Source organism: Phyllobates terribilis, unplaced genomic scaffold, assembly GCF_046119375.1.
Source record: "Phyllobates terribilis strain yellow unplaced genomic scaffold, ASM4611937v1 Scaffold_2__4_contigs__length_985480577, whole genome shotgun sequence".
NCBI lineage: Eukaryota > Metazoa > Chordata > Amphibia > Anura > Dendrobatidae > Phyllobates > Phyllobates terribilis.
The window spans coordinates 298,439,924-298,457,713 of record NW_027362762.1 but is presented as its reverse complement, the minus strand read 5'-3'; the positions used below and the strand labels follow the sequence as shown (position 1 = coordinate 298,457,713).

Here is a 17,790-nt window from a genome sequence, read left to right as displayed (position 1 = left end):
CGTGTTATGGTCGGGTTAGCCGACTCTATGGTGCCTGCAGTTTAGGTGACTCCTATGTGGGCTGCGGGATCTGGCAATGAAGGCTGGTTCCATAGTGCCAATAGGACAAGCACCCCCTGTAGGACTGTGGGTTTCGGTAACTCTGGCCAGCTCGCGGCCCTGCAACTTTTTTTTTCATGTGTACCTTCTGCTGCCTATCTGAGTTCCAGTACCATTAGCTGGTTATTTGGAAGTCAATCTTGAATATGTCCCCCTGGGTTCCAGTAACATCAGCTGGTTCCAGGCAGTGCCTTTGGCTTAGGTGCCTCCTTCTCGGTATCAGAGTTCCACCAACGTCTGCTTGTCCTTGGTAGTGCTTTCTGGCTCAGGTACCTCCTGCTTAGTAACCGGGTTCCAGTACCATCAGCTGGTCCTCGGTAGTTCCATTGGCTCTTGTACCTTCTGCTACCCATCCGGGTTCCAGTACCGTCAGCTGGTTCTCGGCAGTTCCTCAGCTTTCTTGTACCTTCTGCTACATTTCCAAGTTCAAGCTTTTTGAAATGGTTTTTGGTAATCTCTGGATCTCCCTGACGACGACCCTGAAGACGACGACCCTGAAGACCACCCCGAAGAAGACGACGACCCTGAGGACGACGACCCCGAGGACAAAGAAGCAGAAGAACATTAAGCATAAGACTAAAAATCAGAGCAAAAGATATTATCTAAATTATAAGCAGAAGAAGACTAAGCAGTGTATGGGGGTGAGTCCGTTCCTCCTCGTGGTGCCCCTGGAAAATACCTGCTGCTGCAGGCCAAACTGAACGCGGACAAATCCTGTTATAAATCTTTTGTGACAGGCAGAACGGAAGGTGTAATCTTCAAACTTTTAGAGATAACTACAGGAATGCCTGTCACAAATAAGAAATATGATGAAGAAGAAGAATATGAAGAAGTAGAATATGAAGAAGAATAATAGTTGAATAAGAGGAATATGAAGAATGTAAAAAAAAAAAGAATAGGAAGAAGGTGAAGAAGAAGAAGAAGATGAATAAGGTGAAGAAGAAGTTGATGAAAAAGATGCTGCTGCTGAGGATGTTGAAGGAGAAAGTGTGGGAGAAGTAAAAAAGAAGGTGAAGAGCATGGAAGTAGGGAAACATAAATATCTGACCAAATATAAAAAAGCTTAACATAGTCAATATCTTTGTAACTCCGAACGTCTTAAAAATATATATTATTTCCTGCTATTCCATTTGATTAGGCTAAACCTCCATGCCTTTAATGTCTCCTCCACCTCCCCCAATACATTCTACATTATTCTTAGTTGTTTTCCTTCATGTAGAATTAACCTACAAGGAAAGAAAGGGTTTATTTTCATTCCGATATTTGTGTCCCATTGACTTGCATTGGTTTCCGGTATCGGAATCGGCGATATCCGATATTTTTGGGTATCTGTCCGATCCAATCCGATCCGATATTTCCGAAAATCGGAAGGTATCGCTCAACACTAGTTATGAACGAATCAACCAAGTTACCTGTCTATAAAATGCACCTATAATATATAGCTTACGTATCTACAGCTATGAATCATATCACCAACCGAATAATTTCAGGTTTACGACGGTATTCACCTTGTTTACTTGTGTACCTCAATTTCACTATATATATACTGTTTGTATGAAATATATATATATATAATTTTTTTTTTATTTTTATTTTTTTTTCATTCTACTTGAAAATTTAATAAAAAAAAAATTTGAATTCAAAATGCTCAGTATAGCCCTTGGTAAAATTCTTGAGGGGTTTAGTTTCCAAAATGGTATAATTGTGGGGGTTTTCTGCTGTTTAAGGCACCTTAAGGACCCTGCAAATGTGACCTGGCTCCCGCAATCTTTTCCAGCCAAATTTGTGTTCCAAAGTGTAAATAGTGCACATTCTGTTCAGAGTCCGGCCGTTTCTCTAAACAGAACTTTTTGACTACATTTGAGTTATGGACGTGCTCAGAAGAAGGTGGTTAACAAACTCCAGGGTACACTTTTTCTTGTTATCTCTTGCAAAAGTGAAAAATTTGGGGCTCAATGAACATTTTTGTGAAAAAAAACAATTTTTTCAATATGATGATCTACTGTTATCAAATTCTGTGTAGCACCTGTGGGTTCAAAATGCCCACTATACCCCTGGATAAAATCTTTAAAGGGCTTAGTTTCATTTTCGGCACTTTATTGGCCCTGCGTATGCGACATGGTGCTCACAATCTATTTCATCCAAATTTGTTTTCTAAAAATTCAAATGGTGCTCCTTACTTTCCGAGCACTGTCATTTGTCCAAACAGAGGTTTCTGACTAAATGTGGGGTATTAGCATGCTCCAAATTAACTGGGTAGCAAATTATGGGGTCCATTTTTTCATACTGTCCCTTGTAAAAGTGAAAAAATTTAGGCTAAAGCAACATTTTAAAGGAAAATTTAAATTTTTTTATTGAATTCTACTTTGCATTAATTCTTGTGATGTACATGAAGGGTTAAAAAAAAATTCTTGCAACAGTTTTGAAGTATCTTAGGGGTGCGTTTTTTAAAATGGTGTCACTTTTGAGGAGTTTCCAATATATAGGCCCCCACAAAGTCCATTTAAATCTGAATAGGTCCCTAAAACATTAAATTTATTGAAAAAAATGTAATTGCTGCCAAACTTTTAACCTTTCTAATATCCTAACAAGATAGAATGACATTTGAAAAATGATGCAGATATAAAGTAGACATATGAGAAATGTTGTTTATTAATAATTTTTTACAGCAGGACTAGTTTAAGGATATAAAAATTGAAAGTTTGAAAATTGTAAATTTTTAAAAATTTTCACCATAATTCAGATGTTTTCACAAACAAAACATATTGGCCAAAAATGTACCACTAATATAAAGTTCAATGTGTCATGAAAAATTAATCTCAAAATCACTAGGATACGGCAAAGCGTTCTAGAGTTATTACTACATAAAGTGACACTGGTCAGATTTGAAAAATTAGGCCTGGTCATTAAGGTCAAAATTGTCTGTCACTAAGGGATTAAAACAAAAAAGCTTTTTATTATTTCACCAATGTTATGGATATGTATGCCTCCGTTTTTGTGAATGGTTTCATCTGGTTGATGTAATAAACAAATTCTTGTTTGTTTCTTCCGGTTTACATTTTATTTTGATTTTAACTTTAAATAACTTGGAAACTTTAGTCAATGTTAGTAATACAACCAATATAACTTAGGTTAAAACTTCCACCTTTCATTGAGGCTAAGGCGTGAGGCAAATCATTGTGATATAATGGCAGATAACCTTTGACATGTTGCATTCATCAGTGAAGATGAACAGAAGGCTGTGGTCTTGATCTCTTTGTAATTAGGAGTCCTGCCACTCATGAGCATTGTTCTTTGGTGATAAGAGCAGTGAAGTGTGTTATATAACATCCTTATCATGCTTGTAACTGTTTGCACAACTGCTAAGCATCTTGGTAGGTAGCTACTGCTAGTAGGTAAATGTAATTGAGAAAGGACAGAATTGTCAATTACAGGAATTTAATATAGTGATCTTATCCTAGTTATATCTGTCTTTGGGCAAGTTAAAAGCCATGGCTAGATAGCAGTCACTGATCATCTTGGGTAAACTTAAAGTTATGCTGCTACACGTGCAGTGTAAACAGGCTGCCGATCACCTGACAAGCAAGCAAAATGCTCTTCCATCAGGTGAAATGATCTTTTGGTTTGCCTAAAAGATGATTATTTTTGGCAGCACAACTAGAAGAATGACAGTCTATGCACACAAAACAATCTATTACTGATCTGTGCAAATGGGAAATGCTGTCTGCCTGTCCAAACAGCCTATTAAATGACCGCAGATCGTCAAACACGTAGCTGATCACTGGTCGGTTAATTTTGCAGGTCAGGTCTGGTAAACCCACCTTCAGGCTGCATTTCGATAGCACAATCAAGGCTGTTAAATGATTGCTATTCAGCTACATGTAATAAGATTAGTGGTCCTTTAGTAAAGCTGTTTACAGGCTGACCACACTTCCATGCTTCCAAATGTTATTGGCAGCATACTCTGAATACACATAATGATGTGCTGCCAAGAATCATGATTTTCAAGCAAACTTAAGTCATCATAAAAAAAGCCTTACTTCCTAATACATGGTCACAATACTAATGTACTGCCGAATGCAGAAGGTCCTCGTGATGAAAGACAAAGAGCAGAAGTGCAAAATACTGATGGACGACCACTCACACACCTAACACCCGTGTAAACTTATATAAGGTGACATTCATACTGTGTGTAGCTTATCATACCGGCTTACAGCCCATCGGTGACATGCACTCTATTAATTACGGTGGGCTGTCCTGTAATATGTATGCTTTAGTTGAGAGAATATGTAATACTAAGCATTTCCATGGATGTTAGGTGTGTGAGTGGTCGTTCATCAGTATTTGGCACCTGTGCTACCTCCATCTTTTATCATGGGGACCTTCTGCATTCTTTAGTACATTAGAATTGGGAAGGTCCCCATGATAAAAGGAGGTAGCACAGCTGCCAAATACTGATAAAAGACCACTCACACATCCAACATCCATGGAAAGGCTTTGTTTTATATGAGTGGTTTTATAATGCTTACATATTGTAACATCCCTTGCGGCGTGCTGGCATGGCTTACCACCTCCCACCATGCAAGACCGCCATCTTACCTATCAATCCAGGCTGCACACTTTGCTCCAGTACCTGTTGTGTCTCTTGTCTGATTGCTTAGGGCGGCGGCGCGGCTACTGCCTATTCTTATAGTTACTGTGTGCGCACTCCTAATGCGTCCCCAGCCTATTGCTGTGAGTCACTGGATACTTAAACCCCCTCCCCCCAGTAGGGGGTGTCTGAGCAACACTTTCATTCAGTATGTTCTGTGCAACTGAGTTGCCAGTTCCTGTCCTGTATCTTGTCTGTTTCCGCCCATGGGGGCTGTATACCCAGGCCTGTTACCTGCATCTGTGACTTCTAGTCTGTCTCCGCCACCCTGGGGGCTGAGTTCCCAGGCTCGTTCCTGTATCTTATTCCTGGTTCAGTTCCTGTCTGAACTGTGTCCTAGCCCATTACCTGTTTCTCTCGATGTCCGAACTTTCCCTTTTCCTGCAATGTCTGAACCTGCACCTAACTCCAACTCTTTGTCTTTGAACTTCTGTTTGCGAGTTTTGTTTACACTCGCTACTTCATTGTAAGTACCTTGTGTGTATCTGGTTCTGCTTGTTCACCGCACCTGTGGTTTTACTCTGCCCTGCTTGTTCACTGCACCTGCGGTTTCGCTCTGCTCTGCTTGTTTACCGCACCTGCGGGTTTTGCTCTGCTCTGCTCTGCTTGTCTACTGCACCTGCGGGTTTTGCTCTGCTCTGCTTGTTTACTGCACCTGCGGGTTTTAATGTGCTCTGCTTTGCTTGTCTACCGCATGTGCGGGTTTTGCTCTGCTGTGCTTGTATACCGCATTTGCGGGTTTTGCTCTGCTGTGCTTGTCTGCCGCATCTGCAGGTTTTGCTCTGCTGTGCTTGTCTACCGCACCTGCGGGTTTTGCTCTGCTCTGCTAGTCTCCCGCACCTGCTGCTCCTTTCCTGTGTCCATGTCTGTACAGGTCCCTATCCTGCCTGTGTTCCTACCTGCCAATGCCCGCCTGTCTGCATGCCAGCCGTGCCTGCCAGTGCCCGCCTGTCTGCATGTCAGCCGTGCCTGCCAGTGCCCGCCTGTCTGCATGTCAGCCGTGCCTGCCAGTGGCCGCCTGTCTGCATGCCAGCCGTGCCTGCCAGTGCCCGCCTGTCTGCATACCAGCCGTGCCTGCCAGTGCCCGCCTGTCTGCATACCAGCCGTGCCTGGCATTACCCACTTGTCTGTACGCCAGCCTAACCTGCCTGTTCCTGCATTCCCCGATGTGGGTCAACAGCTGTGACCAGGGTCTGACCTGGAGTAGCACCTGGTCCCTCTGCTCGGTTCCTCCCTGTTTCACGGAGTCGACTAAGCCGCCGTGCGACCTTGGTCGGACCGAGTTGATACTTAGTCACGCCCCTCCAGGCACTCCTCGGTTCATGGTCCAGTGGGATCACTAATCATGCTCACGCCAGTCAGTCCGGGCGTGTGCGTAACAGTTTGCTCAGGCCATGGTCCCCGTTGAGCCCCACGACCCTTCGATCTCGGAGACATTTGAATTCTTGTCTGGCGAATACGTGCACCAAGGAAAAAAATTTTCTCAAGCTGAGGTCCAGGCGATTTACGGACCAGCCCAAATGGAGCTATCAGCACTCGTTCCTGCGGATCCACCACGGTACTATGGGGATCCAAAACAAAGCTGTGCGTTTGTGGAGCAATGTATGCTGCATTTCAAATTCTATGCTCACTATTTTCCCACTGATCGGGTTAAAGTAGCATTCATGATGTCCTACTTAGCGGGTGATGCCTTGAATTGGATCACCCCCTATGGGAAGCATGGGATCCTATTGTCTTTGACCTGCAGGCCTTCCTGGTGGCCTTTCTAATGGTCTTCGATGACCCTAACCTTGAGGCTTCTGCTAAAGCTTCCCTTCCCAATATCCTGGAGCAGTCCCGATAGGTGATGCGTGTAGGTAGCCCACCAGCTTACCAGCCTGAAGAGACTGCCGCAGAATTCACACAGGATGACAATGCTCCACAGAATACTTCTCTTCCCAACCTCAAGAGGTAGTCCAGACGTGCAAGGCGTAGAGGTAAACCGTCACGCCAGGTTCTGTCCACCCAAAGACCTTCTGTTCCCCAGTCTGTTGAGGCAGCTAACAGAACAGAATCCATGAAGGATTACCATGTGAGTTCCGGCCTCTGCTTTGCCTGATGAAGTCACAAAATTGGATTGCGGTCCCGCTGCGGTTGTTTGGGACACCCTGATGGTCTCTGTCCAGCGAAGGTTGGAGAATCCCAAGACATTAGGCCTGTAGGAGAGGCTGCCCTTGGCGTTAGTGTTTCCTCTCCACAGATGATCATGACTGTCTCCGTGGCAAGTGAAGACCTCGGATTAACTGGAAGTTTCGGGCGTAAAGCCTTGAAGAGTCAGTTTCTCATTCCCGTCCGACATCTCTAGAATCCGGTTTGGGCATTGTCAGCGGAAGGACGAGCCCTACTCAGAAACAGTCCAAATATGTCTGTACAAATGAAGCTCCAGATTGGAGCATTACACATGAAGAAGTTCACATTCCAGGTGCTGTCTCGTTTAGCCACAAGTCGTCCAGGGCCGAGAGATCTAGTGCCCGCTCAGGTCTGGAGATCCTGCATGGTGTATCCTGAGGGACTGCTGAGGTACAAGGGGTGTCCAGTCCCCGTATCTTCAGGACAGTCAGTGTCGTCGTCTTCTTCACCAGATCTGCTAGTCGCTGACTCGCTGTGCGCTGAAGTCTCCAAAGGAAGGGAAGTGGAGGCATTGTCCCCACACAGTCTCAACGATTGTACCAATGATCTGGCTTTAGGCACCGCCCCGCCTCGCAGACGTGTCATCTCTGAAACCAGACTGAAGTTGGTCCCTAAGCAAGGATCCTCCATCTCGAGCAAATCTGGCAATAAGTCCATCAAGGCTTTGTCTACCTCCAAGTCTCTGCACCCCTCCAATCAGGCGGAGGACTTCCAGTTGTCCCGTGAATCTTTTGGGGTGCTATCCGATATTAACAAATAGAGACTTTCCTGTGCCTTGTTCCTGGTACTTCACTCACTTCATCTGTTGCTGAGGATGGCTCGATGGGAGGAAGCATCCTAGTCACCAAGATGGTGAGACCAGTTTCGTTCCCTCTAGTGGACAGAAGAGGTAATCTTCTTGAAGAGAAGGATCGGCCTCCAAATTCTTTGCAGAAAATCCTTGCAGGCTTGAAGAAGAGGGGGCGTAAAGGGGGGGTTACTGTAACATCCCTGGCGGCGTGCTGGCATGACTTACCACCTCCCACCATGCAAGACTGCCATGTTACCTATCAGTCCAGGCTGCACACTCTGCTCCAGTACCTGCTGTGTCTCTTGTCTGATTGCTTAGGGCGGCGGCGCGGCTACTTCCTGATTCTTATAGTTACTGTGTGCCCACTCCTAATGCCTCCCCAGCCTATTGCTGTGAGTCACTGGATACTTAAGCCCCCTCCACCCAGTAGGGGGTGCCTGAGCAACACTTTCATTCAGTGTATTCTGTGCAACTGAGTTGCCAACTGAGTTGCCAGGTCCTGTCCTGTATCTTGTCTGTTTCCGCCCCTGGGGGCTGTATACCCAGGCCTGTTACCTGCATCTGTGACTTCTAGTCTGTCTCCGCCACCCTGGGGGCTGAGTTCCCAGGCTCGTTCCTGTATCTTATTCCTTGTTCAGTTCCTGTCTGAACTGTGTCTTAGCCCATTACCTGTTTCTCTCTATGTCCAAACCTTCCCTTTTCCTGCAGTATCTGAACCTGCACCTAACTCCAACTCGTCTCTGAACTTCTGTTTGCGAGTTTTGTGTACACTCGGTACTTCATTGTAAGTACCTTGTGTGTATCTGGTTCTGCTTGTTCACCGCACTTGCGGTTACGCTCTGCCCTGCTTGTTCACCGCACCTGCGGTTTTGCTCTGCTTGTCTACCGCACCTGCGGGTTTTGCTCTGCTCTGCTTGTCTACCGCACCTGCGGGTTTTGCTCTGCTCTGCTTGTCTACCGCACCTGCGGGTTTTGCTCTGCTCTGCTTGTCTACCGCACCTGCGGGTTTTGCTCTGCTCTGCTTGTTTACCGCACCTGCGGGCTTTGCTCTGCTCTGCTTGTTTACTGCACCTGTGGGTTTTGCTGTGCTCTGCTTTGCTTGTCTACCGCATGTGCGGGTTTTGCTCTGCTCTGCTTGTCTACCGCACCTGCAGCTTTCTGTGGTGTATTTTTCAGTTTGTCCTTTTCAGTAACCAACTTAAAAATCATTTTAACCAACGAATGAACATTTTCTCGTTTGTCCTGTAATTGCTGGTCTACTTACACACAGATAATTTCCAATTATTGGCCGTTGTAAATGGGCACGTGATGTTTTTGTACATGGAGATAAATTGAGGAAATTAAACCCTAATTGTCAAGATAATTAGCCATTAATATTTGAAAGATCTAGATCTTATGACCACCAGAGCTGCTACACCCCCCAACATACTGTCTCTTTCCCCATTACCCTGTAGAATAGTAAGTCCATGAGAACAAGGTCCTCTTCCCCTCCGTACCAGGCTGTCAGTTTGTTTATACGCTTAGTATGTAATATGTATGTAACCCTTTTTACATGTACAGCACCGTGGTATTGTGCTTTAAAAATAAATAATATTCTAACTATAATCATGTTTGTACTTTCATTAGTGTTACAGAGCACTGTCGTCTTTGCGTTTAACTCCACGACTCCTGTCTTGTCTGTTTCACACATTGGAATGTGATGTTGACAGTCATTTTTTGCCATTATAAAAGCTGTTTTATTTTATCAGCGACAAGTAACTTCATTCTTAGTAATACAATGGCTGAACAAATTCACTCTAGTGACAGTGATTACTAACTTCAATAATGTTTTGACATGTTTTAGTTATTTGAACTGACCTCTAAATATCAGAAAATTGGCATAACATATCCTGTTCATATAATATTTTGCATCTTTATATTTGTAAAAATAATGTTTCAAAGTACTGAAACTTGTATGCATTAAATGCACTTTATATATATATATATATATATATATATATATATATATATATATATATATGGGAAACTCTTTGATATCATAGAAACAAGAGCCAACTAAAACTTTTCATTGTCAGATTTGAATTCAGGTCAAAATCGTTGAGAAATGGCTCATTTCATAACTGAACCTGACAACTTTTGAAAATTTGTAGAACAGTATAATCGACCCAATCTCTGATTCTTGCTGTCTGGTTCCCTTTAAAGCTGTGCATGAAGGCCATATATGCATAGTGATGTTTAAGTAACCGGGGAAAAAAACTACTGTATGTGCTTCACGTTCACTGGCTAACCAGTAATAATGCTTACTTATTTAATGTATATCTTTTTGGGCTTGTGTGTGTAAATAATATATAAATTTCTTTTTTTACCAAAAATCACATGGCTTTATGTTGAAATTGCTGACAAGTAGTAAAATGACTGATGTATTCTGCAATCCCACTTGGTCAGACATTTAAGTATGCCATATTTGTCAATCACACAGCTGGCACTTGACGGGAGCGGTCATCCCTGTTGGATATTTGCATCCTAATGAAGCACTGAAAACAAGTAGTTTTAAGTGGTCACGTCACGGGAAATGTGCATTTAATGAATGGGCAGGTTGGCCTGCTTCTAAACCATTTTGTTTGCGGAGTGTCTAACCTTAATTACATTACTCTCCACATGCTCTCTTTAAAGGTTCTTCTGAAGTGTGAAACCACAGATAACACTTAATATGTTTCTTTAGTAAACATAAAACCTTCATTGTCTCCACAGGCAGCAGAAAGCGTCACCTTTATTGGACCTGACACTCATGCAATCTCAGCTATGGGAGACAAGATTGAAAGTAAGCTTTTAGCCAAGAAGGCAAAGGTCAACACCATTCCTGGCTTTGATGGGGTGGTCAAGGTGAGGAGCGACTTGTAGCGCCACTATTAATTTCTGTGGGTGTTTTTCTGTATTTACAACCTGCTTTATAGTGTTTTTTCCTCTTAGGGCTCTCTCAAGTCTGTCATAAAATGATTTACATTTTTCTTTTAGGCCTAAATATCTGGCATGTTTTCTCCTCTGCAAAACAATCATAAGGAAATGCAAAAATTCAATAGATGATTTTTTTTACCCTTACAACCTTTTCTCTGCCAAGGACATATCTCATGACCTTGCAGGAAAGCTATTCAGTAGCCAAGGACATATAAGACGCACCCTGCCTACTAGTGGCCATTTCTCAGTTCAAATCTATGCTACAGCTGCGAGATTCTTTGCTTTAGAAGGAGACCAGAATTGTGGCTTTATCCGTGACCCAGCCTCTGATATCAGGGATTAAAGTGCATGTGACTGTAGCTTGCACAACCGACTCACTTTAACCTGTAATATCTCAGGCTGGGTGATATATTACCTTAGGCCAGGGTCACACTAGCGTATAACACAGCCGAGTGCTATCCGATATTTTATCGGATAGCACTCGGCCCAGTGTTATACTATAGGGCAGCTCACATCTGCCATTATTTTCTCATGCCGATTCGGCATGAGAGAACAATCGCCGCATGTTGCGAGTGCATCACATGCACCCATACAAGTCTATGGGTACGTGTGAAACATCGGGCTGCACTCAGATGTCATCCCAGTGCAGTCCGATATACGGCGAACCAGGCCATGGAGGAGATGGAGATATTATTTTCGCTGTCTCCTCCGCACCTGTGCTGTGATTCTCTCATGTGAGAGGATCGGAGCACAGAGTACTGACACTTGGCTCACACTCCTAGCAGAGCTGGAACCAAGGATCATTCGCATATCACATTGAACGCTATATGCTACTATGATTCCAGCCTTAAGGGTAAATTCTTTTAACCGACTTCTCCACATCGGTCCAATTCTGAGCAGACTTTGATCAGAGCAGCATCAGTTTTTCTTGGATGTGGAGCGAAAAAAAAAAGTTTGGCCATCTTTTCCATTCTGTCATTCCAAAATTTCTGAAAACCACAGATAGCTCTCGTATGAGAAAATCAGTCGTGTGCATGAGCCGTGGCTTGCTGCTGTAGCTGTGATCCAGGCTGAGATACAGTTCGTTAAAGTTCCCCCTTCTGATTTCAGCCATTGTGAAGGAGTTGGAGGGGTGTGGAGAGTTGTGGGGATTGTTGGTCAGCATTTTTTCCTTCCACTACTCATTTTAGAAATGAAAATTTGGGTTAAAAACAGAACTTTAATGGAAAAACAAATATATATTTTTTAATTTATTCATTCCACTTTGCTTACCATTCAGGTCATTCACATGATATAATGCAAACTCATTGAACAATAGTTTTAATTCTATAATGGGTGCACATTTTAAAGTATTGTGATTTTTAATATATAAACCCTTCAAAAGAATTTGGAAACTGAATTGACCCCTAAAAATTAGGCTTTGTGAAATTTTGAGAAATTGCAGCTAAACTTATGAGCTAAACCTAAGATGAAAACTAAATGAGCAACCACCATGCAGTAAATAAATAGCAATAGTGCATGAAAATAATAAAACCATAAAGGCCATCCCTCCACATCAAGGTGACCCTTTTCGGGACGGTCCTAACCTCTAGTATTAAAACGTTACCATATGTCAAATGACTTAAGTGTGAATAAGGGCTGAGGAGGACAGAGTCCCCAACTAATGAACTCCCAGCCATTAATTCTATAATGGGTGCACTTTACTGTGATTTATGGGTGGTTTTTAATATATAAACCCCTCCAAAGGAATTTGAAATCATTTTTGTGAAAATTTGAGATTGCTGCTAAACTTATAAGCTGTCTAATATCCCCCAAAATACATGGAAGTATGAAAAATGATGCCAACATAAAGTAGACATATGGGAAGTGTCTATTAACTATTTCCAGGACGCCCCTCCTGACCGCACCATCAGGAGGTCATCCTTCATATCCTTGATAGGGACAGGAAACACACAAGAGGTTAAAAGGCCCCTCCCTCCACCCCAACTCCAGTGTTTTTCCTGTCCCTATCAGGGACGGACACAGAAGAGGATTACTTTACCGGGAGCAGGAGTTCCTGAAACCGGGCGCAGGAGGATCGGGCTGGGGTCCTCGCACTCCTCCCCTCCCTCCTGCCAGGGTCCGGAGGCCGACACTCCACTGAAACCAGAGGTCCCTCAGCCTTTGTCCGGTAGGAGTGGAACAGTCTCCCCCACAAAGGGGGCTCTGGGTTCCGGCGGCTGCAGCCTTGCGCACAGCTCCAGCGTGCTCCGCAAGATGCCGGAGACAGCACTTCCGGTTACAGAGGGAGCGATATGCGAATCTCTAGTAGCCGGCGTGCGTTCCACAGTGGAACGCACTTCCAGGAATTTTTTAAAAAAATGGAGCCAAACTGAAAATTAAAGGGGAAACGCCTTTTTTTCTGACGATTCAGATGGAAGATAGGTGAGAAAAGCTATTTAAGTGGGGATGGGACTAAGGTTAACAGTCAGCCAGGTCACGAATAATGGCAGATCAAACCACTAGTCATTCTGACACTCCTACTGAACCTCCAGTCCAAGTAAGTTTACTGAGTACTTCCCCTCTTCTCACCACATTCCCATTAGTCTGCAGTAGTAAAGAGTCTTGTGCTCCTTGTCATTTTAGGACAAGGAGACACCTAAAAAAGAGACTGACATCAGCTCCTAAGAAAAAGAGATGCGCCATCTGTAACAAGAAACTACCGGACACATACGGGAAAGTTATGCTCTACCTGTATTGCAAAAGTTATCAAAGAAGAACATTCCTCCTTCATGTCAGACTTAAGAGCCATAGTAAGAGAGGAAGTTCAGAGTACTGTCACAGACTTTGTCGCTCCTCAGGGTGCGCCTCTTCTCAAGAGGCCATGTCAGGAGCTGGAGTCCAGTTCTGGGGAAGAAGAGTTGTCGGATTTTTCTGCCCCTGATCAGGACAGGGAAGACCATCACTAACCCCCCAGAAGAGAAGAAAAAATATCTCTCCACCTGGGAAGATACCGATACACTGTTAGCTGCAATAAGAAACACTATGCTGATAGAAGACACTTACCAACCATCATCCATGCAGGATGAGATGTTTGGGGGGTTGAGAACCCGCAGGAATAAGGTTTTTCCCGTGAATAATCACATTAAGGCAATGATCCTGGAGTGGGAGGATGCAGAGAAGAAGCTAGTAATTCCCATAAGGTTCAGAACTCGTCTACCATTCGAACCAGAAGATATAAGATTATGGGACAAAACCCCAAAAATTGATATACCGATTGCCAGGGTAGCGAAAAAAACATCCATCCCGTTTGAGGATTAGTCATCTCTAAAGTATGCAATGAATAGGAAGGCAGGCAATCTCCTTAAAAACTGCTTGGTTTTTAATCTCCTTAAAAAGACCTGGGAAACATCTGCAGCGATAATAAAAGCCAATATTGCAACCACTTCAGTGGCAAGATCCATGAGCCTATGGCTGGAAAACAACCTGAGGAGGAAGACATCCAGAGAAGAGATCCTCGACTCAATTCCTCTACTTAAGATGGCAACAGGGTTTGTCACTGACGCTTCGGCAGAATCAATAAGATTTGCTGCTCGGAATGGGGCCCTTTCTACTGCATCCAGAAGAGCAATATGGCTAAAAAATTGGTCAGGAGACAGTCATTCTAAAAGTAAATTGTGTGCCATTCCCTTTTCAGGCCTCAAGGTGTTTGGTGCAGTATTGGATGCAATACTGGAGAAAGCCTCAGATGAAAAAAAGGGATTTCCGGAGGAGAAAACTAAGAAGGTGTCCTCCTTTCAGAAATCTCATTACCAGCAAAAAACTGAATATTCCGGAAAAGAGAAGTCAGGTAGATGGAGCTACCAGAAGGGAGGTATCTCGAGGAATTCCCTTCCCACTACTGGTGCTAACACACGTAGAAGATGACGCCAGGAAAGTAGGAGGCAGAGTCCAATATTTCCACGGAGCATGGATGAAGATTACCAACAGCCCATGGATTCTCCAATTTATCGCACAGGGCTACAAGATAGAATTCGGACAGATCCCACAGGGAAGGTTTCACCTGACAACAACCCAATCCGCCCAGGTCTCCAAAAGACTGCTAACAGACGTGAGAAAACTGATTAAACTCAGGAGTAGTGATACCAGTACCAGAAGCAGAACAGTTCCTGGGCTTTTACTTGGGTCTTTTTTTCAATAAAAAAAACTCTGACGATTATCGAACCATAATAAATCTGAAGTTTCTAAACAAAATCAATCAGGTCAGCAATTCCCTTAATCGGACACAACATGGTGATGTGTACAATAGATCTCAGAGTCCTATAATCATGTCCCAATTCACCATCAGTCAAAAGTTTCTACGGTTTGCACTAAAAGGAGACACCATTCTACATTACCCGTTCACTTGTCTTCCGTTTGGTCTATCTTCAGCTCCACATATCTTTACCAAACTGATGGCCGAAGTTATGGCATTCCTCAGGGAACAAAGAATATTAATCATTCAATATCTAGATGACTTCCTGGTATTGGCAGACTCTCCACAGCAGCTGAAAACCAACCTAACATCAACCATCCTGACCCTAAGAAATTTAGGATGGATTATAAACTGGGAAAAATCACATCTTGTTCCGGAAAGAAGGAAACAAATGTTGTTTCTGCCGGAAAAGAAACAGACAGAGCTCAGGGCCAAGATCAAGAAATTCAGGAGGAGGACGAAATTTACCATTCTAGAATGTATGAAAATCCTGGGTCTCATGACAGGTTCCATACCGAGAGTCAGGTGGAGCCAATTCCATTCCAGACAATTGGAGCAACAAATTCTATCAACCTGGAATCTGAAAATGGTCGATCTGGACAAAAGGGTTTCCTTTTCGAAGGTAACCAAAAGATCATTGATTTGGTGGACCTCCATGGCCAACGTACAGGAAGGAGTCATGTGGAAATTAACCCCATTCATGACTCTCACTACCGATGCAAGCAGCAGAGGCTGGGGGGCTCACGTAAACAGTCAATACCTGCAAGGTACCTGGGGGAAGCATGATCGTCCCAGATCATCAAATCTGCGAGCTTCAGGCTGTCTGGGAGGCATTGAAAAGGTGTCAAAAACATCTGAAAGGTCAACATGTCAGAGTTTTAACAGTGGCTTTGCTCAATCATCAGGGCGGTCCACGTCACCACCTTCTACAATCCTTGGTGGGAAAAATCTTCCAGTGGGCAGAATGATCCGTCCTTTCAATATCTGCAGTGCATCTAAAAGGTTCCCACAATACAGTAGCAGACTTCCTCAGTCGAGAAACTGTTCTACAGTCAGAATGGGAGTTGAACTGGGAGGTGTTTCGTCACATAACAGATCGATGGGGCATTCCCCAATGGGATCTCTTCACACAGAAAAACTCAAAGGCAGAAAATTTTTTCTCCCTCAATCCCGATGTGAAGTTTCTCCAGCTTTCGGCATGGATCCTGAAAGGCAGATCCTGAGATCTAGTAGGGGCCTATCGGACGCAGTAATCTCAACCATGCATAATAGTAGGAAACCTGTAACATTGGCCCGCTATACAAAAATCTGGAAGAGATCCTGTTCGCAATATCAACCAGCATCTGGGAGTTCCGTTCCAGACTTCCCTAAAATACTAGATTTCTTGCAGACAGGGTTTGAAAAAGGTCTAAGACCCAGCACATTGAAAGTACAGATTTCTGCATTGAGCGCTTTCATGGATTCTCCTCTAGCTCCCCATCCATGGGTAGAAAGATTCATTAAGGCTAAAACAAGGTTAAGACCAACAATTTAAATCCCACATCCCACCATGGGACATAAACATGGTCCTAAATAGCCTATGCAATGAGCCCTTCGAGCCTCTCATAGAATTGAACATAAAATTCCTCTCACTTAAGACAGTGTTCCTAGTCGCAATAACCACAGCAAGAAGGATAGGGGAGATTCAAGCATTCTCAGAGACCCATACCTGAAATGCCTAGACATTTGTATTATCCTCAGGTTAGACCCAGCTTTTTTTTACCAAAAGTAGTTACCCCTTTCCATATGAATCAGGAAGTGGTCCTACCCTCTTTTTGTCAGGACTATAAGAATGATCAGGAATTCTCCTTCCACTCACTTGATGTCAGGAGAGTGGTTCTAAAATACTTAGAGGTAACGAAGGACCGGCGCATAGATTCCAACGTATTCATACAGTTTTGGGGAAAAAATAAGGGGAAAAAAAGCAACAAAATCTACATTAGCAAGATGGGTCAGATCAGCAGTAATTAGTCTAGCTTATTTAGCTGAGGGGGGAAGTCCCCTCCAGAAAATATTAGAGCCCATTCTACCAGGGCTATGTCCGCATCATGGGCAGGGGCATCTGTGGACCAAATCTGCAAAGCGGAAACTTGGACAAACCTGAGCACCTTCTGCAAACATTATAATTTGGACATTCTATCAGGCCAAAAGATGTCCTTCGGAAGGAAGGTCCTCCAGGCAGTGGTCCCACCCTAAAATGTATACTCTGTTATTCTCCTGATGGTGCTGTCAGGAGGGACGTTCTGGAAAGTAGGCATTAGACCTACCGATAATAGGGTTTCCAGGAGTCCCTCATGACAGCACCCATTATATTCCCTCCCTAAATATTCCTGAAACGCCTATTTGAAATTAGCATAGATTGTTGAAAGGCAAATAAAATAGAGTTGCATCCATCCTGGTGTGGTACTTGAAATATCACTGGAGTTGGGGTGAAGGGAGGGGCCTTTTAACCTCTTGTGTGTTTCCTGTCCCTATCAGCGATATGAAGGATGACCTCCTGATGGTGCTGTCATGAGGGACTCCTGGAAACCGTATTACCAGTAGATCTAATACATACTTTTGTGTAGCATGGCTGTATGTTTTAAAGACAGACTCACTACAAGTTTGAAGACTGCACATTTTCACTATTTTTTTTTTTAAATCTATTTCTTTTTTTTAATTTAAAACAAATGTATGTAAATTTACTGTTGATTTTAAAGTACAATGTGTCATTAAATAACAGTTTGAGAGCCAAGGGAATATGTAAAGGCAATCCAGTGTTATCACAACGTTACCTAACACATGCCAGATTTTTTTTTCCAGCGTAAAACGAGATTTTTTGGTCCTTCAAGAAAAGTACAATTGGTAATCCCT

At 43.4% G+C, this 17,790-nt stretch overlaps 1 protein-coding gene across 1 annotated transcript in view; it reads left to right on the top strand.

Moving 5' to 3' along the window:
- Positions 1-17,790, top strand: part of PCCA (propionyl-CoA carboxylase subunit alpha) — a 578,010-nt gene that overhangs the window by 198,061 nt on the left and 362,159 nt on the right. Inside the window, exon 7 of the mRNA XM_073670397.1 lies at positions 10,461-10,592. Within this exon, the coding sequence (XP_073526498.1) occupies positions 10,461-10,592 (132 nt within the window). The remainder of the gene's footprint in view (positions 1-10,460; positions 10,593-17,790) is intronic.